Source organism: Bos taurus, chromosome 4, assembly GCF_002263795.3.
Source record: "Bos taurus isolate L1 Dominette 01449 registration number 42190680 breed Hereford chromosome 4, ARS-UCD2.0, whole genome shotgun sequence".
NCBI classification, from domain to species: domain Eukaryota; kingdom Metazoa; phylum Chordata; class Mammalia; order Artiodactyla; family Bovidae; genus Bos; species Bos taurus.
The window spans coordinates 53,836,346-53,852,500 of record NC_037331.1 but is presented as its reverse complement, the minus strand read 5'-3'; the positions used below and the strand labels follow the sequence as shown (position 1 = coordinate 53,852,500).

At 35.8% G+C, this 16,155-nt stretch overlaps 1 protein-coding gene across 9 annotated transcripts in view; it reads left to right on the top strand.

The window, feature by feature from the left end:
- The window catches only part of FOXP2 (forkhead box P2), a 662,372-nt gene that overhangs the window by 578,554 nt on the left and 67,663 nt on the right, over positions 1–16,155 (top strand). For 5 of the 9 annotated variants that reach the window (XM_059885450.1, XM_059885445.1, XM_059885448.1 and 2 more), the window contains 3 exons: positions 4,058–4,195; positions 5,304–5,495; positions 6,999–7,161. In XM_059885450.1, the coding sequence (XP_059741433.1) occupies positions 4,058–4,195; positions 5,304–5,495; positions 6,999–7,161 (493 nt within the window). Of the gene's footprint in view, positions 1–4,057; positions 4,196–5,303; positions 5,535–6,998; positions 7,162–16,155 lie in introns of all 9 variants that reach the window. The other 4 variants (XM_059885447.1, XM_059885449.1, XM_015469121.3 and 1 more) reach the window with 2 other exon arrangements.

The following is a 16,155-nucleotide window of genomic DNA, read 5'->3' as shown; positions in this document are numbered from 1 at the left end:
TAGAAGTTTAATGTAAAGGCATAATTTATTTCTTAAAACATGTGAAGTCATTAGCAACCTATGTTGGTATAATATCTAAATGCTTTCAGCTTGTACCATTTTGACTCATTTCAAGTTTCATAATTTCCCCTCTTTCATCTCAGAATATATAACCTTGTCTTTACCCGTATGTCTCGGTACACAGAGCTACATATCATTTGTGCTTAATTCAGCTAATGAGAAAATAAATAAGGGTAAATGAAAGCCTTATTTTGTGCATCACTGTGGGAATTTTAGTTCTGTCAGTATAGTAAATATTAAGAGAGAAAAAAAAAGAAAAATCTCTCAACCAGTGTTGACTGTGTCTCCTTTTTTCACTCTTGAAGAGTTTAATTGATAGACTACAGTTGTCACTGGGACACCCATTTTAAACCAGCTGTTCCTTTTGGTAGGTGCATAATGTACTATATTTTTTAGACCTAATCAGACTTTTATTTGCCTTCTCACCAGAAAACATCTGAGATAAACATCTCCCTCCCCTCCTCTATCACATCTAAATTGTGATCTCTCATTAGAATATTTGCATGAATAAAAGTATATATCTAGTGGAAAATATTTCCTTTAGCTTAACACTTAACTTGCATGGGTATATATTTATATATGAAAGTTATCCATAGACAAATCTGATGCTGTTTTTACCTGCTTAAATATTGATAAAGTGGCATAATCTTCAAAAAATTTTATGTACTCAGTTAATCTATTCATCTTTGTCAGTGAATTCCTGAAGTAGCTTGCAGTAGCAAAGAAATGCAATGTAACAGTAACAAAAGTGATAAAGGAGGAATAAAGGAAATGTGTAACTTAGAATGTTTCACTTAAAAGTGGAGAAATTCTGCATATTCTAAACAAGGCCAATGGAGCAGTCTACATATAACATGTAATTGACATTTGTTGTAGGAGAAATGAACTTTCTACTTAATAAAATATTTTTAATTTTTAGTAGCCCCAAATGTTTTATTTTGGATGAGTTTATGTAATGTGGATTTAGAAGTGATAGTATTGGCTTATTTGTAATGTTAGAAATCCCTCAGAAGTGCACTTGTGCTTTCCTATAAGTATAATTACAGTTTGTGTTTAGTACATATGGAAGTAGAATGCTCCGTTAGTTACCTTTTTTCCACCTACATATCCATCCTTATATCTGTATTTTGCCAATTTTAGATGGCAATGTCCTAGATAGTAAGTCAGAAAATGCTTAAAATTTTCAGAATATCACATAAGTATGATACATAGGATTGTAGAATAACGTTGATTTGATGGTTATTTATGTCATAAACTTTTAGATGTAAGGAAAACACTCACAAATCATTTTAAGAATTAAAAAAACAGTTAATTTAACCGTGGTGAAAGGGCTAATGAACTCTAAAGAATGCAAAGATAGAGAACTTGTTTAAGCCCTGCTTATACACCAAATCCTTGCCTGGAGAATCCCAGGGACGGGGGAGCCTGGTGGGCTGCTGTCTATGGGGTCGCACAGAGTTGGACACGACTGAAGCAACTTAGCAGCAGCAGCAGCATACACCAAATCAGTCAGACTACGAACAAGATATAGGTAACATAATTTGTATAAGGTGAAACCTGACTGAAAACTTGCATTGTATTATTGCATTCTTAAAACTTTTATTACCAAGTACATTTGTTATCAGTTACACATAATATACTTTTGTTTGCAGACAGAGATAATTTAAGTGAAAGCGTTCCATATGCTAAAAAGTGGTAAGAAACGTGGCAAGCTTCTCATTACATGATAGACTCTATAGAAGGTATCTTTGTATGTGTCGAACTGCCTACGTATATGTGATCTAGCTACCTACTTATCTGTGTGTTTATCTGGATTGGCAGCCCTTTTAAAAGTTAACTTCTCTTTCTCTGTTCTTTCATTTCAGTTTGATTCCTTGTTATTTGGAGATAGTATGAGGCAAATGATTACTGGAACAAAAGGCTTTTTTGTATATAGATTTTCTTTTTCCCAAACTATTGTCTAACCATCTCTTTTTGTTTATCAAAGAACAATTAAGTAAACTGTCCATTAAATTTTTAAACAGCTTGACACCTATTGGATCAGTTAATTTTATAGCATACATTTCAGAAAGCCTTATTATGATATTTTCAAGTACAGTAATCTAAAGGTATGAGAGTATGTTCTAAAAAATTCAGGAACATTTTTTAAAATTACTTTTGAGTTCCTTTCTGTTATTCAGTGATCCTTTCCCTTCAAGTTACAAAATGACATATAATGAATCCATATTTCAAGATAGCAAAGGATAGAAAATACTCTTTCTTTAGTATGAAATATGAAGTATAAGTGTTTCTCTTTTTTTTAAGAGAGAAGAGTTAATTCACCCTAAATTTCTCTTTTTTTTCTTCTAAATTTGTTTTCATTATTAATTTCTCCTTTCTTTATGACATAAAGTGCCAAACTCAAAAAGTTTGAACTGTGTTAAAAATGGCTTAGGATAAATTGTGAACCATGTCTATGATTCCTATTTTCTCTTTTCAAAGACACATGTTGTTCTAAGAATTTGTTCAAAACCAGTGTTTATATAAATACTTGCTTTTAAATACAGTAAAAATGAATTGTTTTTTCTAGGAAAGAAAGTGATTGCTTTTTCAAAGTTGCAAACTTGGCAAGTTGACAAGTTGTCTGATTCCTGATTCGTATAAGACATGTCTTCAAAGAGTGTGACTGCCACCTCATTGAGCAGATGGACGCCCCAGGCTTCTGTGTAGGAGGGCTCCTTGTTCACCTCTTTGCCAGCCTTTACCTGTACTTGTCTCTCTACAGAATTTCTCTCTTCCTGTCAGACTTTCTCCCTGCTTTTCCTTACTTTGCATTTTCCTTGCTTCATTTTTCTGCTCTATTTCTTTCTCACTCTCCTCATATCCTTTTCAGCTCTTTATTCACAACTTTGAAAGGGAAGTAAATGGTAGAAAGAACATTTTGAGCAAAATACCTTAACTTTTTTTCAAATTAATGAATAACCATTGAGTAATCTTTATATTTCCAGACTTCCTGGTATAAGTTTAGTTAGCTTGAAATAGGAAAATGCTTAAAGGATAAGCTATAATATTAAACTTAAGATCCTTTCTTTGAGAGGACCTATTTGTGTAGCTATTTTCTGGGGGTATATAAGTAAATAAACAAATATCCTATATTAGTTACTATATATACTCCTGTAGTAATATGTATTACTGTGTATATTTTTCTAGTACTATGTATAATATATATATATATTTATACATAATTTGAAGATGGTGGTTCTATTTTATAAGTACACTGCACATCGCACCCCACTCCAGTACTCTTGCCTGGAAACTCCCATGGATGGAGGAGCCTTGTGGGCTGCAGTCCATGGGGTCTCTAAGAGTCGGACACGACTGAGCGACTTCACCTTCACTTTTCACTTTTATTCATTGGAGAAGGAAATGGCAACCCACTCCAGTGTTCTTGCCTGGAGAATCCCAGGGACTGGGGAGCCTGGTAGGCTGCCCTCTATGGGGTCGCACAGAGTTGGACACGACTGATGCGACTTAGCAGCAGCAGCAGCACACTGCACATACATTCTTTTTACTAGCTTTGATAACAGATATTTAAATGTGTATTTTTCAGTTGTTTAATCATTATTACATCTATCTGAATCATACCAGTAAACTATTTTGAAAGGTTTTTAACTTGTAGCACTGTGCCATTGGTAAGATAATCAGTTATGAAGTATTGAGAAAACTGACATGTTATTATTTATTTCTAACTATGCTAGTCAAAGCAACACATCTTAGCATAATACATAAAAGGTATGGAATATAAAGGTGGAATCTGATAATATCTGATGCCTTTGAAAACCCAGTGTCTAAATACTGGGGTACCTTAATGCCATTGTTAAATAGTTAAATAATATAACAAATATTCTATAAAATTGATTGGTCATCATTAATAAAGGATTTGGTAGGGATGCCATAGAGCTCTGAAGTCGGTTAACATTTGGTGACATCCACTCTTTCTCCTTCTGCCTCCATCAAGGTGCCTGTGTCGGTGGCCATGATGACTCCCCAGGTGATCACCCCTCAGCAAATGCAGCAAATCCTTCAGCAGCAAGTCCTGTCTCCTCAGCAACTCCAAGCCCTTCTCCAGCAGCAGCAGGCAGTCATGCTGCAGCAGGTAATGTGGGTTACCTACTTTGGAATTCTAGCACCTGTGCTGACAGTGCCATGGGCATAAATGACAAATTCTTTCTCCACCAGAAAGGACAACCTGTCTGTATCCTGGAATATACATATAGCATTGTAATTGCAGAACTGCTTAGGAAAGTTTAAACCCCTTAGTCTTTTTAAAGTCATTAACATCTAGAGTAAGAGCCGAAAGAATTGTCATTTCAACATGAGATAAATCAATATTTAAATATTTAAATGCTTAGGTGCATTGGATTTGTAGACTTGCCTGCAAAAGTGCAAAGAGACCTACAGGTAATTGTTCTTTTTGAAATTCCTAACCCTCCAATACTCCTTTTAGTTCACATAAGGATGAAAGTGATTCTGACCTACTGCTACAATGGAAAAGTAACATCTCAAATTTTCCTTTTCAAAATTCATTTGGAATTTAGGAATAGAAGTATCTACTTATTATAACAAAGTTGAGCAGCTGAGCCACCAATTCATGAGATTTATCTTTTTCAAATAACAAAAGAACTAATGTTCCTAATATATATATATATTATTGGAGCCTCAAGTTTATATAAAGTGGACTTTAGTCATAGACTTAATTTTTCATAGAGAAAATAATGTGCTTTACCTGAATTCTTATAGATTTAATTACTTTGCTATGTTCTGTGATGGTGACCACAGACCAACTGCTTATATTTCTAACTCTGATCTTCTGTCCATCTGATGGATTACAGTTTTTTTTCTGGTAAGAACCGGTCACCCTAATCTTACGTAACTCTGTAGTTGGTTCTTATAAATGGTAGAGTAGACGGCAGATATAATAATCTAGGTTATTCATTTGGCTCTAGCACTTTAGAATACAGATTTTTCTATACCCCTTCATTTAGGATATTTTGGACTCTGAATTGCGAAGTTTCAGAACTGGCTTGGGAAAAAAAAAAAAAATATGTAGATCTGTCTCCTGGAATCCAGTGCATATTGGTTGTTTTTCTTGTGAGATGAATCTTAATGGAGACTCTACCCTGTACCAGTGTAGAAGAGTTTAGGAGGTTTATAATACATGCAACTTTTGCCTTTATTTATTAAAGTCAAAATGGTTTATTCAGCAACAACTACAAGAGTTTTACAAGAAACAGCAAGAGCAGTTACATCTTCAGCTTTTGCAGCAGCAGCAACAGCAGCAGCAGCAGCAGCAGCAACAGCAACAGCAGCAGCAGCAGCAACAGCAGCAGCAGCAACAACAGCAGCAGCAACAGCAGCAGCCGCAGCAACAGCATCCTGGAAAGCAAGCAAAAGAGGTAGGATCCGGCCAGCTCATCCATGCAGAGGAGCGCGAGGTTGGGAAGGGCACAGAGAGGCCAGGGCAGTCTTTGGTCTTCCTATCACCAGGCTCTTGCTGTCAAAGATGCACTATTATACATTTGTACTGAGCTTAATAGCAGTGACAGTGGAACTCTCCTGTTCTCCTTTTTTGTAGCATGGGACTTGAGAGTTATAATCCAATGCTGCTGTCGTCTAATGTTCACTAATGAATCACAGTGTACAAAGAGCAAGCTGTGTGGTGGACAAAGTACTGATTATCTTGTATGCACGGAGAATCTAAGTTGGTGAGGGAACCTTATTTTTCTCAGTGGTGCAGCTCAGAGAACATGCATGCAAATTGAGCCTGTTATTGGGGGTTGTGGGGGGAAAAACGGAGAAAGTGGTTGGGCACAGATTTCAAAGTCACAGGCCCCTGATTAATGACTGCTACTGTAGGTTTGGAGTGGCGAGTAGAAAGTTCCAGTTTGATATGCTCATAAATCAAACTGACAAGCTGGCTTCTCAGGCCTAGCTTGCACTTGTCAGCAAACTGCATCAAATATAAACATAATACAAACAAAACATGTTGAAGTAGTTAAATTGATCAGCAGGTATCAGAGCTGTTGTCTTCAAGCTGCCCATTATGCAAACGTACAGGAAACAGTTTTGACCCCCTGAGGCTTTGTTTCTGTTTGGATTTGTGAATAGAATTTCAGACAGCCATCAACTACAGAATAGAAATTGCTCCCTTATTTCTCCGGAGGCTTTGGGCAATCCACATGACTTGCTCCATTATGCAGTCTGTTTTCCAGTGAGCGCATCAGAAGTTTCTCTTTTTCCCAAACTAAAAAGGAAAGGTCTTCCACAGCAGCTTGTCTTTCTCTGAAGTGTGACTGCCTTCTCATACCCTCCTGAGTCCAAAAGGAGTCTGGTTTGTCTTGTAATGCCTCACAAAATTGGAACTTATACTTTTCCTTATAATAAGGGCACGTTTTGGGGCCTTGAACATAATTCTGCCTTTAATATATTCCAGTAAGAGAGAAGAGGAAGAGAGGGAGCTAACAGGCCTGTCCTATGAAGGCTACATCCCAGTTTACTAATAGATCACTAGAGACCACGGTCATGGACTTCTGCAGATCAAACTTACTGAGTTGGAAAAAAAATAAAAAGTGCTGTTGAAGTTGACTGTTTCCATCAAGTGTCATTCTTTGAGTATAAATAAATTTATTATCATCTGAAATAAGCCCATTTAAAAAGTCTGAACCATTGTGACACACTTTCTCTAGACCTTGTTCCATCCTCTTTTCTCTGCTGCTGTGTTAATATTTGAAAGAAAACTGAAAATCTAGAGCTTGCTCACATTCTTCCCTTGAACTTTGATGGTGGGATGACCATTCACAAATGCACCAGGGCAATGAAATGAATGTGTGTTTTTCTATATGAGAACTGTTTGCACAGACTCTGCCTTTCATTCACTGGGTTGGGTTTTCTGACACCAGCAGCAGCAGCAGCAGTTGGCAGCCCAGCAGCTTGTCTTCCAGCAGCAGCTTCTCCAGATGCAACAACTCCAGCAGCAGCAGCATCTGCTCAGCCTTCAGCGTCAGGGACTCATCTCGATCCCACCTGGCCAGGCGGCACTTCCAGTCCAGTCGCTGCCTCAAGGTACATACAAACATGGTGCACATGTCATTTCTAAGCTTGCATTTCTATCACTGTGTGGCCTGTCTACACTATACCTTGAGAAATTTTTTATGACCTTCATGTTTATTATTAAAACATGATTGTTATGAAAACAAAAACAGAGTGACTTAAAACCTTTGCAGGGCAGCAAAAGCAGTTCTGAGAGGGAAGTTTACAGCAACACAGTTTTACCTCAGGAAACAAAAAAATCTCAAACAACCTAATCTTACAAGTAAAGCAGCTGGACAAAGGAGAACAAGCGAAACCCAAAGTTAGTAGAAGTTTTGAGTATGTGATTTAGATGCACATACTACTGTATATAAAATAGATAATAAAAACCTACTGTATAGCATAGGGAACTCTACTCGTACTCTGTAATAATCTATATGGGGAAAGAATCTGAAAAAGAATAGATGCATATATGTATAACTTGGAGAAGGAAATGGCAACCTACTCCAGTGTCCTTGCCTGGAGAATCCCAGGGACGGAGGAGCCTGGTGGGCTGCCGTCTGTGGGGCAGAGTCCACAGAGTCCGTCGCACAGAGTCGGACATGCCTGAAGCGACTTAGCAGCAGCAGCAGCAGCAGCAGTATATGTATAACTAAGTCACTTTGCTGAGTACCTGAAACTGACAACATTGTAATTCAGCTATACCCTTTTATAAAATAAAAATTGAAAAAAACATGATTGTTAACATGGTTGCATGCCTCTTTGTCTTGAGACTCAGAGATTTTATTACACACTGCTTTTTAAGTGTTTGGTAAACTGCGCTCAAGTGCTTTGTTAGATATTAAATGTGTATTTATTTGTTTTACAGAAGAAAACGTGTAAGAACAGCACAATTCAAGGTATCAAATATATACTGAAGATCTGCAGGGAATTGGATTAGTGAGAAGGCTAACAACACTCTATTTAACATAAGTGAGCTGATAGGAGTTTTGGTGAACAACTGCTAAGAAAAAGATAGACACTCCTAATCTGCACACTAAAATCCCTACATATAAAAGGGAGGCTTTATGTATTCCTACAGAGAATATTCCAAGTTATGCTTGGGGGACCTCCTCATACATCCTGGACCATATTGATCCTCCTTTCTCTAAAATGATGTTGCTATAATTATGAATTATAGCTTTAAAAAGTTGTCAGTTGTATTCTTATTTTTCTGATAAGAAAAACTTGGATGTGCTTTAATAATTCAATAACACAATAGCATACAAATATAAAATTGTATGTATTCATTATTGTACTCAACTTTGGGGAAATGGAAAGGGTTCTAAGTAAAAAAAGAAAACAGAATAGTAAACAAAATGGTTCTTTGTGTGCTAAAATTCTCAATACTGGTAAAATTCATGTATCTATAAATATAATGGAAAGCATATTCTAATTTCCATTAGGATTTTGTTGGAATAAGCTTTAATCCAAATGAACTTTAATTCAAATCATTTATGCTTGTTCCAGGGGAGCTCACATTGTAGTAATACTTGCTATGCATTTTTCTGCCTCTGTAGGAGACACTGAAAAAAATAAAAAATGATTAAGTATACCAAAAAATTATAATTAGGCAAGTAACATGGAAATTTACATTACCACATGTCAAATAGATAGCCAATGGGATTTGCTGTATGGCTCAGAAAACTCAAACAGGGACTCTGTATCAACCTAGAGGGGTGGGATGGGGCGGGAGATGGGAGGGGGGTTCAAAACAGAGGGAATGTATGTATACCTATGGCTGATTCATGTTGAGGTTTGACAGAAAACAACAAAATTCTGTGAAGCAATTATCCTTCAATAAAAAAATAAATTACAAAGAAAAAAAAAGAGCCTTTTAAATATTCAAGTTTTTGTTTGTTGCACATTAAGTTAAAAATACCAGGGTAGATGTTTTTCTCTTTATTTATCAAATTACTATCTCTATGGCTTAATTTCCCCAGAATTCCTCTTTCATTTGACTTTAGATACTCTAATTCACCTGATTGCATTACTCTGAAGAAATCAAGAGAGATAAAGTTTAAATTGTGAAAGAAAAACAAGGCAGTAAAACCATTTTTTTCTGTGTCATTCCAAAGAGAATTGGAATAAACCAGCATGATTTTATTTGAGTAAAACCATTCAAACATTTAAAAAATGTTTAAAATGCTCATAGAAACAAAATGTAACTTCTATAAAATATACTTGTTGAACTGCATTCTTTAAAATCAAACATACAAATATCTTGTGAACAAGGAAATTCATTATGATATAACCATTCTAATAGTTTTTAAATGAAAACTTTCTCTTATTCCTGAGCTTTTTTTTTTTGATAGAATTATCTCCTTTGTTTTTCTTGTTTTTTTCCAGTTTTATTGAGATATAATTTATATACAGCACTGTATAAATTTAAGGTATGCAGCATAGTGACTTGGCTTACATACATCATGAAAAGATTGACTTACAACCCTGAGTTAGTCCCTGATGTTACACAATGTAATGATTCACTATTTCTCTACTATTTAAAGTGATTGATCACCACTTATTTTTCTTCCATTTGTATCTCCATAAAATACATGAGAAATAAAACACACAGAATGGAAAATGCTGAGGGAAAAGAAGTAAAACTGAAAACATTTGAGCAGTCTTGGTTTGAGCAGAAAATGGATTTAAACAGTTTTTTAATTGAAATATAGTAGACTTACACTGTTGTGATAGTTTAAAGTGTTAAGTGATTCATATATATATATATATATATACACAAAAATATATATAGAAAGAATATATATATATACACATATATTCTTTTTCAGATTCTTTTCTCACATAGGTTATTAAAAAATATTGACTGTAGTTTGCTGTACTATATAGTAAGTCCTTGTTGGTTATCTATTTTATGTATAGTAATGTGATGCAGAATCCCGAACTCCTAGTTTACCCTCCCTCCCCTATCCCCTTCGGTAACCATACATTTGTTTCTATGTCTGTGGGGTTATTTCTGTTTTATATATAAGTTCATTTGTGTCATTTTTCATTTGGATTCCACGTATAAGTGGTATCATATGATACTTGTCTTTCTCTGTCTGGTTTACTTCTCTTAGTGTGATAATCTCTGGGTCCAAACAAAAGAGATGGAAGTCACCATTGTGTTTTCAACTGTTTAGATAAATGTACGGAAAGTGCCATTGTGGAGACTCATCAGCCAAACTCAGAAGGAATGTGTCAGATAAACCAGCTATGCTAAAGAAACATGAGTTCATAGCACACTTGTGGAATTTCAAAGTTAAAGTGGGACAAAGTAAAAAAGTAATTGTAAAAGGAAAAAAGCTGAATCTTTGCCTCAGCTACTGCCTGTTTTGAACAAAAATGTTTTAATTATTTTTTTAACAGCTTCTCAGTTAACTTTGCATGAGGTTTTTGGTTGGTTGATCAATTAGTTACAAATAATAACCATATGAAAACAAAGTAGGATTAATATGCAATGATAATAGTCTCATTGTATCTTAAAAAATATGCTATACTAGCAGTATTTATCCCCATGATTTAACACAGCTTGTTCAGACTACTTTTAAAGCTATGATTTTTTTTCAACTGTATAAAAATTTGTGCATGAGAATTAGACATTAGAAATTTATAATTTTGATAAAGAAATTCACAGACATTTTTCTCTATGTTGCAAAATGATGCAATGTTATATTTTATCATTTTAAAGTAAGGCATTTTAAATACTGAGTATTTAAAGTCATCATGAACATTACTACAGTTACTACAATCCTGGATTTTAATGTAAAGTAGGCAATTAAATTATGATCTCTAAGTTTGTATATAGAGTGACTGTTGGTATACAGAAGTCAAATAAGAAAGGATGGATTTGTAAATCCGTCTAGAATAAACTACTGATTGTAAAAGTATTTAATGCACAGTGTACTTTAAATATCAACTAATAATTATTTAGTGACATGTCTTCATGACATAGTATTAAAAGACGCTTACTCCTTGGAAGGAAAGTTATGACCAACCTAGGTAGAATATTAAAAAGCAGAGACATTACTTTGCCAACAAAGGTCCGTCTAGTCAAGGCTATTGTTTTTCCAGTGGTCATGTATGGGTGTGAGAGTTGGACTGTGAAGAAAGCTGAGCACTGAAGAACTGATGCTTTTGAACTGTGGTGTTGGAGAAGACTCTTGAGAGTCTCTTGGACTGCAAGGAGATCCAACCAGTCCATCCTAAAGGAGATCAGTCCTGGGTGTTCATTGGAAGGACTGATGCTGAAGCTGAAACTCCAGTACTTTGGCCACCTCATGCAAAGAGTTGACTCATTGGAAAATGGGGGCAGGAGGAGAAGGGGATGACAGAGGATGAGATGGCTGGATGGCATCACTGACTCGATGGACATGAGTTTGGAATAAACTCCGGGAGTTGGTGATGGACAGGGAGGCCTGGCATACGGCGATTCATGGGGTCGCAAAGAGTTGGACATGACTGAGCAACTGAACTGACTGACTGACTGACCCTTGTTTACTATGGTACTTAAATAGGATTAAAAAATTAAAACTTAAAAAAATATGAAATTATTGTGACATGCACTTTAAATTTTGATATATATTTTTGACATAAGATGAGGTCAGTGTATCCCAATACACAGTATATATTCACAAATTCAGTATTACTCCAAGAACTTACATATGTATACACATACTTACCCTGGAGAAGGAAATGGCAATCCACTCCAATATTTGTGCCTGGGAAATCCCATGGACAGAGTAGCCTGGTGGGCTACAATCCAGGAGGATGCAAAGAGTTGGACATGACTGAGCAACCAAACAACAAAAACACATACATATATGTGTATGTATGTGTGTGTATATACATACACACATATACATATATGTGTGTGTACACATACACACATATACATATATGTGTATGTATGTGTGTATACACATACACACATATACATATATGTTTCATTCCAACTTTTAAAAATTTTTTGAATTTATAATACCTGTCTAAAATAAACATTTTCATTACCAATCTGAGAGACCTAACAGGGAATTTTGGATAAAAACCAGTGCAATTTTGAACTAACAAAATCTATTTGTCAAACTAGATGAGCTTGGAATCAGAGAATTGTTGAACAATTAAAAAAAAAGATATATTTTGAAATAAAGTATAATAATGTCCTTTATGTTGAGTTAGGACTCTGCTGAAGTTCATCTTTGGCATCAGTGTTCAGTCAAAGTCAGCTATTTGGCTTTGACTTCATGTTCTGCTTGTGAAACTCTAAATAGCCAAATTCCTACTTCAACACCACTCTGGCATCCTTAAGTTTTTGCTTTATCTGTGATAATAGGCTTACATAGAACATATATATAATAAGGGTAATAGTACTAGCATTATGAACAATGTAAGTCATAAAGAATTATTGTTACCATCTTAGTATTCCCTTTCACTTACCAAATAAACCTTCTATTTGTAACTTAAGGAAATCTTCTTTGGAGTTTTACATCCTGGAAACTCCATCAGTGAGATAAAGTTTGAATGAAAATTTATTGTTGGGGTACTAAAACTTTGCAAGTTACCTGTGAATGCTGTTATGCATTAAAAACTAACTGAGGGTGACTTTCCTGGTGGCTCATCGGTAGAGAATCTGCCTGCTAATCCGGGAGACAAAGGTTCAACCCCTGATCTGGGAAGAGCCTACATACTGAAGAGCGATTAAGCCCATGCACCACAACTAGTGAGCCTGTGCTCTAGAGAACAGGAGCCGCAACTAATGAGCCCACTTGCTGCCACTGCTGAAGCCCACACCCTACAGCCTGTGCTCTGCAATGAGAAGCCTCTGCAATGAGAAGCTAGCATACAGCAGCTAGAGAGTAGCGCCCATTTTCTGCAACTAGAGAAAAGCCAATGTAGCAACAAAGACCCAGCAGAGCCAAAAACAAACTATTTTTTTAAGTTTTAAAAAATTGACTCAAAAAATAATAAAATTGGGTTTTAAAAAAGCTAACAGGGATAAATAAATACATGGGGAAATATTAAAAATATATTGAGTTAGTTTTTGAGAAAATTTAAATGAGATAGGAAGATAGAGATTAAATTGGATTTAATGTTTAGGTTATATGTCTTTTTTTTTAATTTAATTTTATTTTTAAACTTTACATAATTGTATTAGTTTTGCCAAATATCCAAATGAATCTGCCACAGGTATACATGTGTTCCCCATCCTGAACCCTCCTGAACCCTCCTCCTTCCTCCCTCCCCATACCATCCCTCTGGGTCGTCCCAGTGTACTAGCCCCAAGCATCCAGTATTGTGCCTCGAACCTGGACTGGCAACTCGTTTCTTACATGATATTTTACATGTTTCAATGTCATTCTCCCAAATCTCCCCACCCTCTCCCTCTCCCACAGAGTCCATAAGACTGTTAATTCTTTATGAGTTATGGGAAAACTTTGCCACATTAAGATATCATAATCAAGAAAAAAGAGAAATCATTGTTTTTGTAAGAGAATATCAAACTGTGAACATTTAATAGTTAAATCATAGCAGGAACAGTTTTTATGTCAGATGTATTCCTGTATCCTAGAAATTCCTTTACTTGGTTGAGATACTTGCCTTTGGTCTCAGTTTCAGCAAAAAAAACTAGTTTTACTCCCTGTAATTCAGCATTTGAACAAAATGTTTATTTGGTACACCTCTCATTGAAAATAGATTTTAAACAGGGGCATTTTGCATACAGGTTATACTAAGCTCCTAGTCAAATACAGATCAATAAGATGTTAGGTTTGGCAAATTATAAATCAACACGTGGCTCTCTGAGGGACAGCTCACCAACTGCAATAATTGTTGCCACTGGAGAGGAGTTCTGGGGACACAGAGGTCAGGACTAGTATGGAAATTTAAGTTTGCAAGGCATACCCTTCTCTGCAGTTCAGTTATTTTGCCCATGTGTGTATACTGGTTTTTCAAATTGTAAAATTTAAGATGAAAAGTAAAAATTAATATTTCAATAATTCAAATTATTTAATATCAGATTGGTTCAATATACATATGAATAATATAATACTCTACAAAAATATACTTTTATTATTTTTAGTTTTGAGTAACCCTAAAATAAGCAGACCATTATTAAATTAATTAATTCAAGTAGACTGACTTTACATAATGCCATATTAAAATTACTTATTTAATAACAAAATTATTACTGAATGTAGAAAATAAAAGGACATGGAAAGAATTATTTTTATTTTTGAGTGTCAGAGAGCTGCTCATGTATTAATAATTTTTACCAGTATGTGAGACCACTGGAATTTTTAAATTGTGTGTGCCTTAAGGATGTATAATCTAGATGTGAATCTAGATATGAATTACCAAATTTTCATTAATTCTTAGCACAGTGCTTGGCACCTAGTAGTTATTCTACAAACTCTGACTCTAGGAATAAAGAATTACTTGATTTATCTGTGGTATTATATGGAATTTGATTAGCAATTATTGTTTTTCTTTCAACTCCTGAAAGAAGAAACCTTTTAATGCTTGTCTATAGTACTGGCAGTGAATAGCAACAAACCGAATCAGCAAACTAAAATGGACTGGAATGGGTGATTTTAACTCAGATGACCATTATATCTACTATAGTGGGCAAGAATCCCTTAGAAGAAATGGAGTAGCCATCATAATCAACAAAAATTCTGAAACAAAAGAGTTCTGGATGCAATCTCAAAAACGACAGAATGATCTCTGTTTGTTTCCAAGGCAAACCATTCAATATCACAGTAATCCAAGTCTATCTCCTGACCAGTGATGCTGAAGAAGCTGAAGTTGAACAGTTCTATGAAGACCTACAAGACCTTATAGAACTAATACCCAAATATGATGTCCTTTTCATTATAGGGGACTGGAATACAAAAGTAGGAAGTCAAGAAATACCTGGCGTAACATGCAAATTTCACCTTGGAGTACAGAATGAGGCAGGGCAAAAGCTGATAGAGTTTTGCCAAGAGAACACACTGGTCAGAACAAACACCCTCTTCCAACAACACAGAGAAGACTCTACACATGGACATCACCAGATGGTCCGCACTGAAGTCAGGATGATTATATTCTTTGCAGCCAAAGATGGAGAAGCTCTATACAGTCAGAAAAAAACAAGACCAGGAGCTGACTGTGGCTCAGATCATGATCTCCTTATTGCCAAATTCAGACTTAAATTGAAGAAAGTAGGGAAACCGCTGCACCATTCAGGTATGACCTAAATCAAATCCCTTACAATTATACAATGGAAGTGAGAAATAGATTCAAAGGATTAGATCTGATAGTCAGAGTGCCTGAAGAACTATACAGGAGGCAGGGATCAAGATCATCCTCAAGAAAAAGAAATACAAAAAGACAAAATGCTTGTCTGAGGAGGCCTTACAAATAGCTTTAAAAGAAGAGAAACAAAAGGCAAAAAAGGCAAAGGAGAAAAGGAAAGATATACACATTTGAATGAAGAGTACCAAAGAATAGCAAGAAGAGATAAGAAAGCCTTCCTCAGTGATCAACGCAAAGAAATAGAGGAAAACAAGAGAATGGGAAAGACCAGAGATCTCTTCAAGAAAATTAGAGATACCAAGGGAACATTTCATGCAAAGATGAGTTCAATAAAGGACAGAAATAGTATGGACCTAACAGAAGACTCAGAGAAGGCAATGGCACCCCACTCCAGTACTCTTGCCTGGAAAATCCCATGGACGGAGGAGCCTGGTGGGCTGCAGTCCATGGGGTTGCTACGAGTCGGACACGACTGAGCAACTTCACTTTCACTTTTCACTTTCATGCATTGGAGAAGGAAATGGCAACCCAGTCCAGTGTTCTTGCCTGGAGAATCCCAGGGACAGGGGAGCCTGGTGGGCTGCCGTCTTTGGGGTCGCACAGAGTCAGACACGACTGAAGCGGCTTATCAGTAGCAGCAACAGAAGACTGCAAGGAGACAGTCCATCCTAAAGGAGATCAGTCCTGAGTGTT